The sequence below is a fragment of the Poecile atricapillus genome, chromosome Z, assembly GCF_030490865.1.
Source record: "Poecile atricapillus isolate bPoeAtr1 chromosome Z, bPoeAtr1.hap1, whole genome shotgun sequence".
NCBI lineage: Eukaryota > Metazoa > Chordata > Aves > Passeriformes > Paridae > Poecile > Poecile atricapillus.
The window spans coordinates 27,889,809-27,908,389 of NC_081289.1; the positions used below are offsets into that span (position 1 = coordinate 27,889,809).

General features: G+C 45.5%; 1 protein-coding gene across 1 annotated transcript; it reads right to left on the bottom strand.

Annotated features, from left to right (window-relative positions):
* Nucleotides 1-2,040: 2,040 nt before the first annotated feature.
* On the bottom strand, nt 2,041-16,041 carry LOC131572784 (NFAT activation molecule 1-like). Its single transcript, XM_058826137.1, has 6 exons — nt 15,884-16,041; nt 13,487-13,825; nt 12,295-12,404; nt 9,743-9,838; nt 5,142-5,228; nt 2,041-2,530 (listed from the first exon to the last, which is right to left on the bottom strand). The coding sequence occupies exons 1-6, from the start codon at nt 15,936-15,938 to the stop codon at nt 2,471-2,473; spliced, it is 747 nt and encodes a 248-aa protein (XP_058682120.1). The 5' UTR covers nt 15,939-16,041; the 3' UTR covers nt 2,041-2,470.
* Between the last annotated feature and the right edge of the window lie 2,540 nt (nt 16,042-18,581).

Consider the following 18,581-nt stretch of genomic DNA (forward strand, 5'->3'; position numbering starts at 1 on the left):
CCATTTAAAAACATCCCTGCTCTCACAGCCTTCTGCTTTATGCTTTTCTCTCTCACACACACACTGTTGCTGCCACGGCTGCCCATGGTGCATGATGCTAAAGAAGTAATTTTAGATTGTGGCTTCATAGCTTTAAACTTCCTTTTTCTCGCGCAGCAGCCTTTTAGCCTTCCTCACAGGGCCAACTCAAAAGCCATTGAAATCAACACAGTGACCCCCATCCCGATTTTGACAGTTTGGCACACAGCCCAAATCCTCACATTTGCCAGTGTTTCTTAGAATATTTTTACTTTTTCACTTAATTGATCAGAACCTGGTGTGATTCTTCCAGTACTTTAGCACTGACTGTTCTAGAATAGCATTTTCTGTTCCAAATACTCTTCTTTCTCTCATGTTATATTTTAAACAGCTTCAGCTTTTTAATATATAGAATTGTTCAGGCATAAATGTAAGAAACATGCTACTTAAAAAGACAACAGAAACACAAGACAAATCAGCTCACTGCAAAAAGATATCCTTGCCAGGAAATTTCCAGTAGCATCCAGTATTTTTAGCATTTATAAAATTTAAAAAACAAAACACAAAACCTAAGCATCGTTATTTTGAAAGTTTTTACTGTTCATCTAATCCACTGGCATCTGCTGAATATTTTATTGCCATACTGCAACATATTTATAATTCATCTCATCATTTCTTCAAATTTGTTAAGGAAAGGAATTGTTATACCTGTACAATCCTCTGAAAATTCTTCTGTGAACACAAATATTTCCTGGTCATATTAGTAAAATCTAAAACTTTTTACTTCAAAAATATTTATAATTGTTGTGATCACTTAACAAATTTTAAATGGGTCTAATAAGCGATGCTGTTCATTCATTGCCTTTTCTGAAATGAATTCCTCAGCACTGGGAAGAAAAAAAAGCATTTTTCTGTGGTTAAAGAAAGTCCAAATTGCATGTTTGAAATCTTTTCTAATAAAAAGAGCAAAGCAATAAGCGGATTATCTCTTTAAACATAGTATAGGAAGGTTGGAGGCCCCGGAGACATTTTCCATAGCCTCTATCTCTGATACATAGCAACATTATCTTCAGCTAGAGAGGGTCCTATGACCCTGGAGCTCAATTTTAATTTGATCTTCTTCTTTAAAGAGGTTTCTACAATTCCTCTCAAGTTATGCTGCATATTCTTATTTTGGGTAGGTTTTGTTTGGTTGTTATTTCATTGTTGTTTTTAATATGAGATAAAACAGCCTCAGCTTTTTGATCTACTGGTTTGATCATGTTATACAGATATTTAATGTAACTTCTTCCCTATCAGAACCAGAATATGCATCAGCACAAATGGTAGGCAAGTTCCAGATGACAGGGGAGAAAGAATTTGGATAGCAAATTCACTTCTAAGGCCTCCTTCCTCCAGTCATTCTAAGTTTCAGAACTGCTGTCCCTAGCCAATAACGTATAATGGGGGAGTAAAGGAGCTTTACACTCTTTACAGCAGCCAGCTGAAACAAAGGCAAACCTATTGGACTTGCTGGGGCGAAGGTACCATGCCTGCTCCCACAAAATCCCCAGTGATAACAATGCCCATTGCCAAGATGAAAAGGAAACTGGGGAGCTCCCCTTGGATTTCTGCAGGCTGGAACCTGGCCCCAGACCCGCATGGTTTATGCAGCTCCAGCAAAGGAGTTTCCTCACATTCCCACCTCCTTGCTCCTCTCTCTTGCGGAATGGGCACTGTCACTGACGTGTTGTTAGGAAGGGGTATTTTCTCTGTGTTCATTTTCTCCGCCTTTATCTCCGTCAGTGCATCCAGTCCTCACTGTGTACTGCTGATATTGCTGAAGGGGAAGCATTTTCTTGGAGGCACTGATTTGAGTCGCCTCAGTAAGGTCGCAGCAGGCATCTGTGACTACTTGATGGGATTAGCAGATTATGAGAAATCGTGTTTGCTGTGGGGTTCCTGAGAAAGGGAAAATGGGCAGGTGGATGCTTGGATCTGGTTAAACTATGCATGAAGTCCTGATGGCTATTTCGGCAAAGCCACAAGCACAGGATCAGACGGGCGGATGCAGGTCAGGATCGGAACATCAAGCCAGCAAGCAGGGAAGTCTCTGGATTGTCCTACCACTTGCAGAGGATTTCAGAAGGGGTAGGTGAGAGAAACCTTCACAGATTGCCCATTCCCAAGATAAGTGCTTGACAAAAGCAGCTTTTCTTTTGCATCAAACAGTTTTGCTGCAAAATAGCTTTCCTGCATCAATGCAGGCTGAGCCTCGAGGGATTTTTACAGACACATTCTGTTGTTAATGAAGGGCAGTTTAGAAGGGGCCAGGGGTTCACAGTTCCCTCGTGGTTGTGCTCTGAAGTCACTGTGGATCTCTGCATGTATCTGCATCTCATCTGGGATGTAAGAAAGTAGCTCTGCCATACAGAAAGATGTCTTGTCCACATAGGGTCAGGTATCTTCCCTGTTAGATATTCTCATACAATGTATCAGAGGATTCTTCTAGAGTTTCTTGCTTCTTAGGTGTCTGCAGAATGATGAAGTGGAGAAAAAAGAAATGGAGGAAAATTATTCAAAAGATGATGAATTAATTCTTAATAAGCAGACACTGACGTTTGTTCTGTTAGATATGGCTGTAAGTGATCTGCTGAAGCAGAAGCCACTACAGTGAGAAATGCTGCTCCACCAGAGACGAACGTGACTAATCCAGCCCAAGGGATAAAGATGCCTCCTTTACTAGTCACTCTTCCCCAAAAAAACTGTCAGACAGGGAGAGGAGGGAAAATTGGACTTGGTAAAAAAATAAATCACTTTGGATTCTGTGAAGGAGGAATTCCCTGACCTCCTCAATCCTGTTTCTTCAACAGTTGAGTCTATTCCTCACGACCGTTCCTTGTGTAGACAAGGCGCTGACAGACTGATATTTTAAGTGCTGTGTGGCACAGGCCTGCTGTAAGCAAGGTTACACAGCAAGTAGCTAAAATGCCACCGGCTGAACTAAGCCCTACCTACACCAGCATTTTCTCTGCTGCCACCAGCAAAGGGAAACACTACAAAAGTGCTGAGTGGAGGCACCTCCAAAGCGTGCAGGATTAACCCCTTGCTATCCAAACTGGCCGACAGTCCATAGTGACAGCTTGCAAATGCTCTTTTCAGAGGCTTTCTAGCCTGCTTTCCTTTACAGCTCCCCCTCAATTGTGCAGCATCCCACAGCAAGGGTTGAGCTGGACCCTCTGAAGCAGTCAGCAGTTCAGCAATCCCAGCTCCCACTCACAGGCTAAACCTACTGAACCACAAGTCTCACTCTTAGGGAGAACATTCTCTTATACTCTGGCAAAGACAGCTGGAGGACAAGTGTCTCAAGTGGTCACAGCCCAGGATGACTGAGAGAAGCTGATCAACGTGCTTGCAACCATAGTGGATAGTGCAAACTCTCCAGTGCTGAGCTCATGGGACCCTGCCACTCACACTTTCCTTCCTCCAGACCAGCACAAGAACTGAGGACACTTGGAGCTGTCTGCTCTCAGTGTGAGAGTTCATCCCCTCTCTGCTTTCTTCTCCTTTCTTTCTCCCATCTCTGCTTTGACCTTTAGCCTACCCTGGCTGAGACTGCCAGCACCAGACCCACTTACACACAGATGCTCCTCTGCTGTTGCTTTGTTGCTGCACTGTTTTACAGACTCTTTGCCTGTCCAAACAGCAGTTGAATGGTGTGGGCCACACACAAACAACTCAGCACAGCCCAGACAGCTCCCTGGTAGAGAAAAACTCCACACATACTTCATCTTACCATCCAGACAGAATCATTTCAAAGGGGACAGCTGGTAAAGGTATACAGAGAATAAATAGAATCAGAAAGAGGGACCCTGTCCAAGTAGTTCAAAATGCAGCAAAACACAAATGCAGGGATGCTGTCTTTTCCAGTGTGTCCTGGGGTGACATCGTATAAGACAAGCCTATATAGAACAACCCATTCTTCCCCTCAACCAGGAACCTGCCACTGCTTTTACTAACTCCGTGGTGGTGTCACAGCAGTAACTGCAGGAGGCCAGGGGCCATGGGCCCAGACCACATGACAAGTAGCTCTGACACAAAGGGGGCTGCTTGATTTTAGACCACCTTTTCCTAAAAGGTGGGAGTTGTGAAAATGTCTCAGACACTGGAAAATACTGTCCCTTATGAAAGAAAGGGCTAGTGCAACCAGGGAAACTCTCCCCATAGAGCATTAATGGGAGAAAGCAGCAGATGTTTTCAAGGAATATTTTCCAACACTGGAAGAGGATATATTTCTTAAGTAGATAAGAGGTCTAGAGAAGAAAAGAAAAATTAGGTTCTGAGGACAGGAAGGAAATGTTCCCTGGGGTGCCTGATGCAAGTTTTGTCCATATGAAACAGCTGGTACCTGCCAAAGGCAAAATAGAAGTCTGTGTGGGCCTCTGATCTGCTTCATGGGACCTCCACAACTAATTAATATCTGCATAATCCTAGTTGCCTCTATTTTCACTATGAGTGAATTTAGTTCCTTGTCTCTCACTCAATAATTCTCAGCCCAACAAGAAGGTCCAAGTCCAAAACATACCCACACTGCCTTTTCCTGGGCTCCAGAGCTGACAGCAGACATTGTATAAGCCCAGACTCTGCTCAAACCATCTTAGCTTCTGCTACCATGAAATGGCTCTCAGGTGCTTAATGCTGGTGAGGGGAAAGTTGTGTTCAGGGTCTGCTGCTGGTGCAGAGATTTCTTCAGCCCAGAGGATGTCTCAGCTGCCTAAATAATCTGGAAAGGGTAATAACAGGACCAGCACCTGCCCAGCTCTTCATGAATGCCTGTCTTGTTCAGAGGGAGCGGTGATGCCAAACCCCTCAGTGCCTTTCAGCATACATCATACAGCAAAGCATCTGCACACAGCCGTGAGTGCCAGAACTGGTAGAGCTGCAGGAGCCAGAGTTCTGCTGAAGAGAAAAGATAGGCTACATGTGCAGTCCAGCTGGTGAGTGCGTGCCACATCCCGTTTTCCCCCTTTGGTGGGACTGGAGACACATTTGCTCCCTGCTAGGTCATGAGATTGTGTGGGGTTTCTTTCCCCAGATGCCCAGGGCATATGGGAACTCTCCAAGAACACGGCCCTGGCCCTTACCTTCCCTGGAGGATTCTTTCTGTGTGATGGGCTGTTTGTCTTGTTCTCGAGGCTAGAATAGACATCAACTTGCTGCACATCCAGGCTCTGCACAAAGAAGAGAGAAGAAAGTAGGGGTCAAATAAAATACTTAGGTTTAAGATAACTAATTACCCACTGGGTTGTTCCCCATCTCATGCCTGACATTTTTTAGGAACCCCTGCCATCTTCAAAATTTTTAAGTTCCTGACCTTAATTTGGCAAACAGAAAATCCTTTTCCCCTGAAATCCCCACCATGCAGCTGCATCATCTTCTTTTTTTCAGGCTTACAGAGACAGGCTTTGATGTTACCTACCCTGTGCAAGGCAGTGGAGAAGAATGCCAATGCCCCTGCCTCCCTTTGCTCCAAAATTGTCCCAGAATGCAAAGTGGTGCACCAGGGGGGAGCACAGGTAAGAGGCAATGCTCTGCCTCACCCAAGACTGTTTGGGTGCCTGACAACCACAAGCTCTTGCTCATGATTATTCTGGGGACACAAAGGTGAGAAAATGGGAGAGGCTGGGAGTCCTGAAGCACAGAGGCTGTCGAAAATGAATACTATTTCTGTTTATTGTTTGTTTGGTTTGTTTTTTTTCCAAGCCAGAACTCTCCTTTCTTCTTTGAGTGAGCAAAGAATAATAAAAAAATTCATATGCTCCCAGGCCCTCAAACATTACCATGGTCCCACTCAGCTACACAGAGAAACACACACACGCCCTGCATGCATATGCACCCGTTGTCCCCCAGGTAATCGTGTCACAGGAGATGCATGTCAGTTTGAGTGATATTCCAGATCTGCCTGAAGGATCAAACATAACAATCATGAGGACTTTTCCATGTGTGTTTCAAGGATGACAGCAGGTTGCCAAGGTGGCTGTTTCTCTGGCAACAGGAAGATGGGAGGAGCTCCGGCTGCAAGAGGGGCAGATGGTATTAGTGGAGAGAGCAAGGCGCCCTGTAATGCAATGAGAAGGATGAGCAAAACATGGAGGCTTCATTGGGGGCTGCCAGTCACTTGAACCTTCATAATTTCATGTGAAGTTGCAAACACCCAGCACCTCTAAGGATCATGGCCAGCAGGACAGTGCTTTGAACAGGACCAGAGGATAGAGAAGCAGCACTGGGGAGTGGGCCTTGGAATAAACAGGCACTTAGATATGAATTGGCCACAGTGAATGGGGCACCACATGGCTCTCACATTCCCACTGCTACTCTGGAAACAGCCAAATTATTTCACCTGTATGCTTTCTGTTCCCAAAAACTTTTGTCTACTGAAACATCCCCACCACTCGCGTGTGCACACAGAAAATTCTATTTCTCCACACTTATTTTCAATTCTCTTTGTGAGACCCCGACTTGTGTGCTGAGCTTCCAGAAGCCTGGCTCCATGACCCCTTGGCAGCCTCTTTCTCTACTCCAGTCTGAAGCCACTTGTTAGTAAGGTGTTTAACCTACAGAAAAGATTCCCTTTCCTCCACACGCCTTCTTCCTACTGAGGATGTTAACAATGCTGGTCCTTTTCCAGTCAGTTGGAGAGCTGGTGTCTCCAATCACCATTTGCAAGTTAATTACTTTTACTTGGTCACTGATCACCTGCTACTGTCACAGTGGAGGCACACAGGCCACTCTCCTCCCTGCTGACAGATGCCTTCCTATCCCTGAGCAGCCTTCTGTCTTCCTCACACCGGGAAAAGCTCCCGTGCTCTGAAACCTGACTGCACCTGCACAGCAGGAGTTCTGTTTGCTGCTCAAAAAAAGCTTGTTTGAAGTGTAAAGCAGATGAAGCAAGTCCCTCAGATTGTTATTTCCAAGCTGCTCATTAACTAAGCAGCTAAGCTGGAAGTCAGAGGATATACAGGTTTGGTTCCGGGCAGGGAAGTGAGGTAGAGCTACTCTATGGCTGCAGGAGGACAGAGAGGTCAAGGAAGGCAGTACAGAGAGAACAAAGTGGATTCCCAGCTGCCCCCTTATTACCAGGCTTTTTGCTATGTTGCATGCTTTTCACTGCATACAGACGCCCTTAGGGACAACAAAGTAAATAATGGCACCTGGAAGAACCACTGGGGAAGGTATTTGCTCCCAGGAATGTTCAGCAGGACAGCTTTGCAGAAGGTGTGTTAGGACCCTTCCCACACCAGGGATGAGCCTTGACACCATGTAAGATAAAACAGAGCATTTAATGTTACCAGCCAGTAACAGCATCTGTTACTTTGATGTCCAGTGCTGACTCCTCTTGCTTCTGCTCCCAGCTTCAGACCTGCAAGGACACTGTGCTTTCCTGGCCTCAGTTTTCTCCAGACTCCAACCTCTTGCTTCCCACACAGATAGCGTAGCTGGCATGTGCTGGCCTCTTGTCCTGTCCCTGAACTCTGACCTCCTTCTTTATCTCATTACTGGGAGTTACTTCTCACTTGTCTTTCCTTTTTTTCCTTGCCTTAGATTACCCCAATGCTGATCACAGATTTTTTCCCTCTCCATGAATTAAGCACTGAGTTCAACACCCACTAATAGAATTTCACAACTCACCTAGTTTCAAACACAGTTTGCAGGGCTGAGTTTACACCCTGCAGAGCCCCAACAAAATTTAGCTGTGGGGCACCATAGTTATCATTCAAAGGAAATCAGGTTTGTCAACTTTCTATTCCCTTTATCTCTCCTGAGGGCCCATCCAATGCAAGTTTCCATCCCAGGGCTCTCACCCTCTCTCCTCCCCTGCCCATTATGCTTTGCAGGGCTGTGCTCACTGCCCTCCACATCACAGCGCTGCTCTCAGCCTGTGTCTGGAGTGGGAGTTGCTGCTTTGAGCCCCCACTGCAGCAGTTGCTCCACAACAGAGCAAACTCCTGTGGGCAGACTCGTACCCCCAGCATGCAGGAGATGGTCCCAGGCTGCTTGCAGCCCTGGCAAAGAGGGCCAAGCCACCTGCCCTGCACACCGGACTGGCCAGGAGCCCTGCACAGCTGGTGTGTGGTTAACAGGCGGCACAGAAAGGCTGCCTGGGCCGGGTCCATAGGGCTCGTGCAAGCACAGGGGCCCAGCCAGCTCCTGGGATTGCCTGTGCCTAAGGCTGGCTCTGCTGGCTTGCTATATTAGCCTTAGTGGAGCCTGAACAGAATAACATGATGAAACATGTAATTAAGATGGAGCTAAGGATGCATGACGAGGCCGACTGAGCGAGAAATGGATTTGATTTTTTTTTGTCTCCTTGCAGAAATCATCCACTTCAGCAGGAAACTACCCGTTTGGATTTTTATAAGCCTGAATTAAAAAGAAATTACTTGATACAAATAAAAATGTTTATAACCTGCAACCTCCTTTACCCAAAGTATTGCCTTTTTCCCAGAATAAACATATCACATACATATAATACATAGTGCTCTCTTTGAAACTGCTACTCCAAAAATTAAAGTGCTACAAAATGGTGCCCCCCACCCACCCACAGAGTGAGAATGAGAAGGGGTATCTTCATCCTCTTGTAGGTATCTGCCCCCAGTCAGGTCTCCTGCCTCCCTGGCACAGCTTTGCTCCTCTCTGTAGTACATTCTCCAGAGCTTTGCTTTGTTTAGTTTAAATGATTAATGCAGCAGAGCTCACAGGGTTTCCTCAGAGTCTTTTCCAGCCCTTATAGACCTCACAGACAGAAAGGTTTCCTAATATTCATGCAACATCCTTCTCTACTCACTTTCATTTTATTCCTCCTCGTTGGTCCCACAGATCACAGGAAAAAAACAAAAACAAACCCTTCCCTTCTTAGTGGAGCAGCCATCCCATGGGAGTAAAAGGAGAAAAAGGAATCCATTTAAAATGGAGCTGGACAGGTTGTAAATGGGATTAGGAGCCATAGTTACTTGAGGTAGCTGAGGTCTAGGCCTGACATTTCAGGGGAGCCACTTCAATCCTACTACCTATGACACTGTGGCTATTGGGCTCAAGGGGTGGGAGCAGTTAACATTCCTAAGTCTGGGAAATGGAAAAGGAGATCCTATACAATGAAAAGGGAAATGCTTAAAAAAGAAACTCCCTTTACTTTCTCCTTGCCCATTTCCCCCTGCCTAGCTAGTGTGCCTGCTCAGGACTGCTGCAGTCTGTGACACTGGCACCAGTGAAGGTGCCACAGCAGAAACAGCTGGGGGTTGTTCAGGGGATCACGTCTCTGCCCCTTTCCTGAACCATCATTCTCCAGCTGGGAAGGGATGTCCTTGTGACATTCTGCAGTACAAAGTGGGGCTGAGAGTCCCTCTTCCTTCCCAACTTTTGTAAACCCTTCTACCTCTTCCACCAAGAACCCTCCTTAGCCCCACACTTGCTGCTCTGTGCTGCTGGCAGAGGGAAAGGTGCTGCTCAGTAGGGCATGGGGTCAAGGCTTGTGCACTGGGGAGGCCATGACTGGGACCAGGATGAGATGGAGACATACCCAGTCCTGAGAGAAGCTAAGCAGGGCAAGGTCACCAAGACCTTGGCTGGTATGAAGGTATTGCTTATGTTCACATCATGATACTGGCATTGTCCGTACCATGGCAGGGAAAGGAAGGGTTGTACCATGATGTGGACAGAAGAGATGAAGGGTGATTCTGGTACTCACGTCATAGACAGGAGGTGGTGGTGGTGGTGGGCTGGCTGAAGGGAGCTGTGTTTCCACCTTCAGGATATTTGGCTGGCTCCTTCTAGGGCACAACACCTGCTCAGGACAAGACACCAAATGACACATTTGGAGAATGTCCTCAAAGCTAAAATGAACACCAATCTCATATCAAAACCAGCTGTTTGCACACCTCCTGAATGCTTCCACAAGAAAGAGTCTGCACAACATGTGCTGGTTACTTTCATCATTGCATGGTTAAGTGTAGAATCCAGTGACTTACACTGGAGCAGTGGAAAGGAGGACTGGCCTCTGTGTGTACGTATAAAGCACTTTCACCACTGAAACCTTGCTGGCTGAAAGGTGTAAGTATTGAGCAGCACAAAACAATGCTATAGAACAGGGAGTAAAGCAGGGCACTGGTCATAGTGGAGAGAGGAATTTCAGAGAGGCAAAATGCAATTTTATCAGTATTTGGCAGGGAAGCTTTTCCTAATACACAGAGTCTACAGAAGAGCACCAGGCTATCGTCAATGGTGACATATAGTCAGTGATACATTAATGCACAAGTCCAGCATGGAGTTGAAGGAAGAAGGCCCTTCATGTGAAATGTTTCTTGCATCAGATGAGTTCTCCTTGAACACATTCCATTGACACACAGAGAAAGGGTTAGCCCTGCTCAGCAAGAGAAGAGGCAGAAAAAGCAGAAGGCTTTGCTAAGTATCTCTGTTCTAATTCAGAAAGAAGTGGGATGATTATATTCACATCACATGAAAACGACAAACTGCTTTCCAGTCCATTAGTAACTAAGGAGGATGCTAAATAGCTTCTCTTAAAGATAAACATTTTTAAACCAGCAGGTCTGAGCAAGCTGTGGTGAGAAATATGGGTTGTGTTCTGCAGGAGGGCAAATGTAATGACTGCACAATCTCTTCAGACCCCAAGGAGAGGCCATAAGTCTGAGATTTGCTGGCCCACCTCAAAACCCAGAGATGCCTATTGGTGAGTTGTGACAGTGCCTCCCCTCCTCATCCCCACAGAGACACTGTCTAGGCAAACAGAGATGGGGGCCTGTCTCCAGCCAACTCCCTTTGCCTCTTACACTCCTTCCCCCACGTCAGACTGCCTGCAAGGTAAATCTCACGAGATTAGCTGGGCTGCCAACTGCTGCCATTCTGTTTTCAACCTCACGATCTCTGACTGTGTGTGCTGAAGCCTGATGCTCCTTGGAGTTGAAGGACTGTACACGCAGCACAGCCTCCACACAAAAAAGCATGCAGAAAGTCTGCTGTTGTGGTAGCAGAGAGCAGCTTCAAGGAGTTATGGGGTGTACTCTGCCTAGAAAACAACAATGCCAAATTCCATTCTGAAAGAGGTAAGGGTATTTTTAAGCCAGCCTTGAGATCTCTGGCAGAATGCAAATTATGCTGTTGGAACACCTGAGGCAGCAGTAATAGAAGCAATAGGTTTTCCCCAAACAACAGGGGTTGCAATATTACGAATCCAGAGGTTTTTCCACAGGGTCCGTCACATCCAGATCTTCCAGCTCTGCTTTTGGCTTTTCTTCTCCCACTCTCCAAATCCTTTCTCCCCCACTCCTGGTACCCCTTGGCTCTCAGCATCCCAGATTCCAATTCCTTATCCAGCTGGTCCCAACCTGGGACACTAGTTTGCTCACCCAAGGGGCTCCAGTCTTAAGATCCTTCTAGAGCTTCCTCACTCCAGATTCCAGTCCCAGTTTCCACCCTGAGGCTCATTCTTCCAGCCTCATTGAATCACTGCTGATGGAAAGCGTCCCTGGAGATTGTACAATCCGATCCTTGTCTCTCTATCATTTCTTTTTTTCCCCCCAGTTATTTGTAATTTTCACACAGGCTTCCTATGGGGATCCTTGTCCTGACCTTCCCCTCTCACTCTGTCTCCTAATGCTTCCTCTGCCAAACAGATGCCCAAGGCTTTGGTCCCCATCCCCATTACAGTGCAGAGTTTTTCTTCTATGGTGCCCAAGCTCAGGAATGCAGCTGCAGTCTCCTTGAAACAGTTACCTCCATCTTGAAAGAGAATTAGAAATAGGGAAAGTCCTGCCATCAGGATTGTAACAGATTTGCTCAGATGCACAGGACATTACTTGTCTAACTGGCCCCTTCACAGGGGTTTTAGACAACTGAACTGGTAAATTGACAAAAGCCATGACTGAGTATGCACAAACTGCAATTTTCCAAAATCCTATCACAAGGCTACATCTTCTTGGATATTCTCAGGACCAGCACACTGCTAGTGTGACTTCTTGCCCTGTGTCAAATCCTTGCTCTAAAGCAGAGCATGCTGTAGTCAAAATGATTGCCAGAATTTCTTTAATGGGCAAATCACTTACTCATTTTGTCTTTCCTGTAATCTTTTCTTCTCAGAAAAAGTGAACTTCAGAAAATAAACTGGATCAGACACCCAGCATGGAAAATTTCAGCATGGGGACTTCCAATTCATCGAAGCTAGAAACAAATGGAATTAATTCCTATTATGGGTCAGGCATTGCTTTTTATTCAATTATTACTTGCCTTTCTTTTCCACAGAAGCAGAGCTGTTGCAGTGATGCTCAATACAGCAAGAAGAACAGTAAGGGTAATGAGGATTTCCCACCCATAAGAGGTATTTATGTATCCTGTATCTGTAAGAAAGAATGCAAAAGGTTCACAGTGTGAGTGGAAGTTATAACCCTGCTGTATTTTTAACCCTAAGAGACCCTTGAGAAAACTAAAATACAGGAGTGCAGAATATGGTGGCAGAAATGCACACACCCTTCAAAACATACTCTGAACAGAGCAAGGGTGCAGCTGCAGAAATCACACAGAAGATGCAGGGTACAAGCTGCTCCACTTCACAGAGGGAGGTGACATAATTATGAAAGACAAGAAATTTGGTAGATAGAGGCTTTTGTGGCAAAGGTCTTTTGTGATAGAAGCAGAAAGACAGATGGTAGAATGCACACAGGCCACATGAACTGGGAGGATGAGTACTGTAGGCATAACTCTGACCAGTATAGCAAAGCTACTTCATCACAGCTCTTTGCATATACATTAACAAGTTCTTCAGACCCATTGATATTGGATATCAATATTACTGATAATATTGATTATCAGTAATACATATCCAACCAGTCAGCAGCATGCACATCCTTATCACATTTCTTTAACATTCCTCTTATGTTGCATCAAGCTTTCCACTGCTTTCCAGAGTGCTCATTAACAGACCAACCAATTCCTTGTACCAAATGGAAAAGAGGGAGACATGTCAGTAAGGCCATAACCTGTTAATGAGTCCCTAAAACGGAGCATGCTGAACCTGTACAGGTGATTACAGCAGGCATCCTGATGACTGACCTTATCAGCTGCCTCTGTCACACTGCTGAAGGACAAACCACACTGTCTCCTGAACATTGACACCTAAAAGCACCATCTGACCTAGTTCCCAGACTCCCTGGACAGATTTTGACTCCCAGGAAGCTGTGGCAGGGCAGATATAAATTACTGCCCCTTCATGTCCCCATCTCTGCATTGGGAACAGCAGCACAGGTCACCTGTGCCAAGTGCATTCAACCCTGATGGCAGTTAGTATTGGGCATTAAGCATTATTCATACCTGACTTCATAGCATGTGTGGATAGACAAAAAGAAGAGCAAAGATCAGGTTTTCATAGCCAGATCCAACTGATTTTTAACCTCCTGCCCTTCCTTTCTGGTTGGTCACTTACCTCTAACAAGGACGAACACTCCCTTTCCCATTTTTTGGATATCATTCCATTTGACCTTGCAGTAGTACGTGCCAGTAGAAGAGGTGTTTTCAAGTGGCATGATTCTGTAGTCATAAGATAAGGCAGCAGTCTTATTCTCTTCTCCAGAAGGAATGGCTACGTTTTCCAGCCTAGTATAGATAGATGTCTTCTGATCCAGTGAATTAATCCAGTAATAGCAGATTGAAAATTTGGTGTATTTTGGCATGTAAGGGAAGATGACTTTGCAGGGGATGGATGTTCCTTCCTTGAGCAGGGCAACCTGGATTGGAGGTTTCTGCTGTACATCAACATTTCCCCCTGTAAGGGTAATAATTGTTAGCAGTCACCTAACCTCACTTTCAGTGAGGAGAGGATGTCTGCCCCAAAGACAGGATCACTATGAAAATAACCATACACCAGGAAGCATGCCTGTAGCATGCAGTGTTGGCCCTTGTCAGAAGCTGAGTGATTCAGAGCACGTGCTCTGTGCGATCTGCCACATCTCTTGGGTAATTGCTGTCTGATCCATGATAGCCTGCTGCATTCACAGGCTTCCCCTTTTCTCTTGTGAGCTCCTCCATACAACGCCATCACGCAGAAAGACAGGAAATGAAGCAGGAAGTGAACTGATTTTGCAGTGGTGTATGAATGTATTTACAGTAGGTGAATAGAAAACGATTTTCTAAGATAAATTCTAGCTGGACATCTCCTGAAACTCCCAAGCTATAAACCTCGCTTGGGAATCTATGTGTGGCTGTGTGATGGCTCTGTGGTAGTGAAGGCAGGTGTTATCAGTGAGACTGTATATTTCTGAAAAGCAAGTGAGGAAGGAAGTTGCATATTCTGTAAAGGGGCCAGCACCAGGGCCACCAGAAATAAGCCACAGCTTAATCACTCCAAACCTTTGCTGCTCTAAAACAGGAGCAAAGCACAAGCCTCAATGTTAGCCATAGGAGCTACCTACATATGACTGCAGATCTTAACTATTTATACATGACAGTATCTTAGGCAGAGATGAGAGCATGCCCTTCATGCGCTTCGTCCCAATACATATAAGGCAGTTTAAAGTGATCTATCACTGTAACTCAGGAGACAATGATGTCAGAAGTTAAGAGAGGACAAATAAGATGGACAAATAACCACACCACAGTTTTCCCTGTTTAGTTTAAGAAAAAGGAAGAAAAACCTAAGAGTGAGCCACAGGCTAAATAAGGAGACTGGGGTACAGGACTCCTTTGGTTCCCAGGCAAATCTGGGTTCAATATCAGGCAGTCTCTGGATCTGTTTGTTTGTCAGCTGATATGACACCACATATAAAGCAACTTAAGAGGAGGCTCTTTGAGAAGGGGAACTGGAAACTTACAAGTCTTCTCACAAAATGAAGGATTCTTTTTAAAGACATGTGAAAAGAGAAGAGGGAAAAAGGGTAGAGAGAGAAAGTAGGGGATGGACAGGCTTTTCCATTTATGCTTTAGATGGGATTTCCTGGAGTTCTGCATCTATGAACAGGCTCATAACAAGGTATTAAAGCTGTCCCAGAGCACAGTCAGGCTTGCTTCTCTGTCACCACAGGCTAACGCTGCATCACAACAGCAGCATCACATTGGCACAGTGGGAGCTGGCATTGGAAAAGGCAACTCAGACTTAGCACTGCGGAATGCTGAGCACTGAGGATTTGTGGTGGGGGACAACAATGGAGAGAGGGCACAGTTACTGCCAAGGAAAAGGACTATTGGGAAGTACCATATGTTAAGGAAAATTCTCTACAGATCACATATCCAGGGACAACAGCCTGACAGTAAGGATGAGCTTAGGTTACAACACCAAAGAAAGGGTCTTGGCTGTAAAAGCAACTGAGATACAGTACAGTCCTCAGGGACATGCTCAGTCCTGTGTACGCTAGTTACAATATTATTGGAAACGTGGTAACAAAATCCTGCAGACACTGTGGGAGTGATAACCCAAGTGGTTTATTCTGGGCCATATTTTTCAAAATAATTCATCATCCTTCTCCTCATCTCTACACAGCAGAAGACACATGAATATAGTTTCTATGTAAGACACAGCTAAGCACTACTGTAACAAAAGAGAGGAGAGATCCATCTTGTATTATCCCAGAAGACACGAGGTTGAAAAGAACATACCTAGGAAAAAGCCAAGCCATTTTATTTAGGTTATCTAACCCTTCTCCCATGTTCCCCCTTTCTTAAGGATTCACACTCTCAGCTTTGAAATGCTTAAAAGACAGAAATAGCAGCAGCGTGCAAATTCCTAGAGGGGATCTCTGGAAATTAGCAAAAGATAGCAGCTGGAAATGCTCTAGTATGAAAAACATGAGAGTAAACAAAAGGAATTAAAAACAAAATATTTCTTTACCTCCACATTGAAGCAACCAAACAAACAGGAAGATGATTTTTAGATTAGGGATCATGACGGGGGGGTCAAAGGCTGTAAGAACACAACCAGACACAAAGATCCAAAAGGCAAAGGAGATGGGGGTTTGTCAGGTATTTTCACGCCAGGGCAGCTGGCTGATCCCCTCCTGTTTGCGAAGGGACAGGCGGGATGTACACACACTGCATTTGGCAAGCAGTTCCTGGCAGATGCAAGTTCTTCTGCTTTTTGGTCAGACTCCTCCCCACACCAGGGTTTGTACGTTCTCCGTACTACAGCGATGGTGTTAGACCTACCAGCGAGTGTCCAAACGCTAGACCGCAAGCAGTTTAACACGCAGATCTTTACTCCCTGATGACTGTAAAATATCTCATGCATTTAAAACAAACTTTGTCACCTTCCACACTGACATGAAAACTCAAGTGATGGATCACCTGTTTTGCCTCCAACACAGAAAACCAGTACACACATGAGTAGTCAGTGCAGAGCAATGGCTCTACTGTACCCCTGACTCCACAAAATGGCCCTCCACAGCCAACTTCTCACTAGGCCCTTTCTGAGGAAGGCACTCACATTCACAGAGTGACAACAACCAGACAGCAAATTCGTTCTGAACAGCTGGACTATTTCAGATCCACACCGTGCTGGCTCTGAATCAGCTTCGCAACGCAGGCAAGCTTTAAGTAACCTATTGTAGGCAAATCTAAGGAGAGCCCTTTGAAGAAGAAAAGCCACGTTTTGTGGGAGGCTCCTGCCGCCTATACTCACAAAGAGTCTTTGATTTTCAATGAACGCTTGTTTTTAGCTAAGACATCTGCAATGCAACAACTGAGCAGCATCTGACTCATAAAAACTCCTGTGGCTGAGAGGTCTTCACTTCTCTTTAGGCAGCTTCCTCCTTTCACATGTCTTGTGAGACAATTGCACTGTCCACAAGGAAGCACTTTGCTGCAACTTCAAGGGTGCCCACTCACATGGGGTGCTGTGCTGCAGAGACTGGTGGGAGATGGCCATGTGGGGAAAGACCTAAGACAGCAGATCAGCCTGTAAGCTTGGTGTATTCAAAAGCACGATCAGTTGTTTTATCCCTCCAGACTTTGTAGGAACAAGGTTTCCTCCAAACAACCTTTGGTTTACAGCATTTTTCCTCCTGTTCAGCCTGGGACAGGTCCCCAGGAGGAAGGGGTCTTGACACAGGGGGAGGCATAGCAGCTGCATGATGCCCAGAGATGGCCCCAGTACCTTGCTGAGTGCCCTGACAGATGGGGATAGGAGAAAGTGGCTTTGTGTGGCTTTGCAAGGCTGGTGCAGCAGCTGCACTCCTCCAGGGAAGGTTTAGCTCAGATTAACCAAAACCAACTCCTCTCCCCAAGACATGCTGATGCGAGCTGCACGGGGCTGGTCTCAGCTGGAAATCTCTCCTCACAGGTCTTAATGCTGAGCAGCAAGGACAATCAAAAGCAGTAACAAGACACTCGGGGCCCACTTGGTATTTCAGATATAGAGGCACAGATCAGGCAGCTGTGGCTTTGGGGTTAAAACAGTATTCTGCAGCCTTTCTCAGGCCTGAACAGCATCTCAAGGTAGTTGGGGCAGGGAGGGAGCAGGAAGCAGAGGCTCACTACTTTCCTGTGGAAGGACTCTGCTGAATAGTGAGGGCTTCCTCGGCTCTTATATCATGTTCATCCCCATGGTAGCACACAGCTTTGTAATTTCCAGTATTGATGTATTTCTAGAGGACAGAACATGCTGCTCCTGCCAGTGATGTGTTTTAACTGTTATCAGCATTTATCTGCTTCAGGAATTCAGGGTGATAAGTGGATTAAGTGCGGTAGGTTTGTAGGGCTGCTAGGTCAACATCGTCCTTCCGTCCTTTCTGTTCTCTTCCTATAAACAACCCTGTTGCCACTCAAAATGCCAAGTCCTAGAAATATCACTGTCTGGAATTTAAAAAAAAAATAAATCTAGCATTTCAAAAGAGATCACACATAAGACTCAGCTGTGGGATTAAAGGCACAGCCAGGCCAGAAATACATTCACTGCTGGGATTTGCTATGGTAGAGCTCACTGAAAAGAAATGGCTTTGAAACGACTACCCAGCAGCTATTAACTGCGAGACAGGATGACATTCTGTTCCTTAGAGCCTAAAGGGAGCCTGAATCTTTGAATGTTAAATTCTAATTCAATTTGGTCTGGGGATTCTGAACTGAGTTTTAACCCTGGAGACATAAATGGGAGGAAGATGAGGAAAAGCTGGGGAGTTGCTATTACCAGCCTGTAGCAGGACTGAACTGATTGCCCTAAAACTTAGGTAGAACTAACCAGTATACCTGTACCAAAGGAAATAAATTAAGAAGCTCCAAAGGAATAGGTCATTGTATGACCTTCACTCATGCATTATACAGTACATCGGTGCATGTGAGCCAGTCCCTGCAGCATGGTGAGGGGGGAACTGCCTGGCCAGTTGTAATCGCACCACAGCACTGACTGGCCAGGATCTGTATGGCTTGGTCCTTCCTTTGATACAGTGAATGCTGACACTTCCTGAAATTAAATAGAGGATTGGGGTAGATTCAAGCCAGTTTCTGCCTGTAGCTGAAAAGTGGCTATTAATTTCACTCAAGCACTTTAAAAAGCCCACCATAGTGGCCAGCATTCCCAACAGTGAGGAAAAGCACGT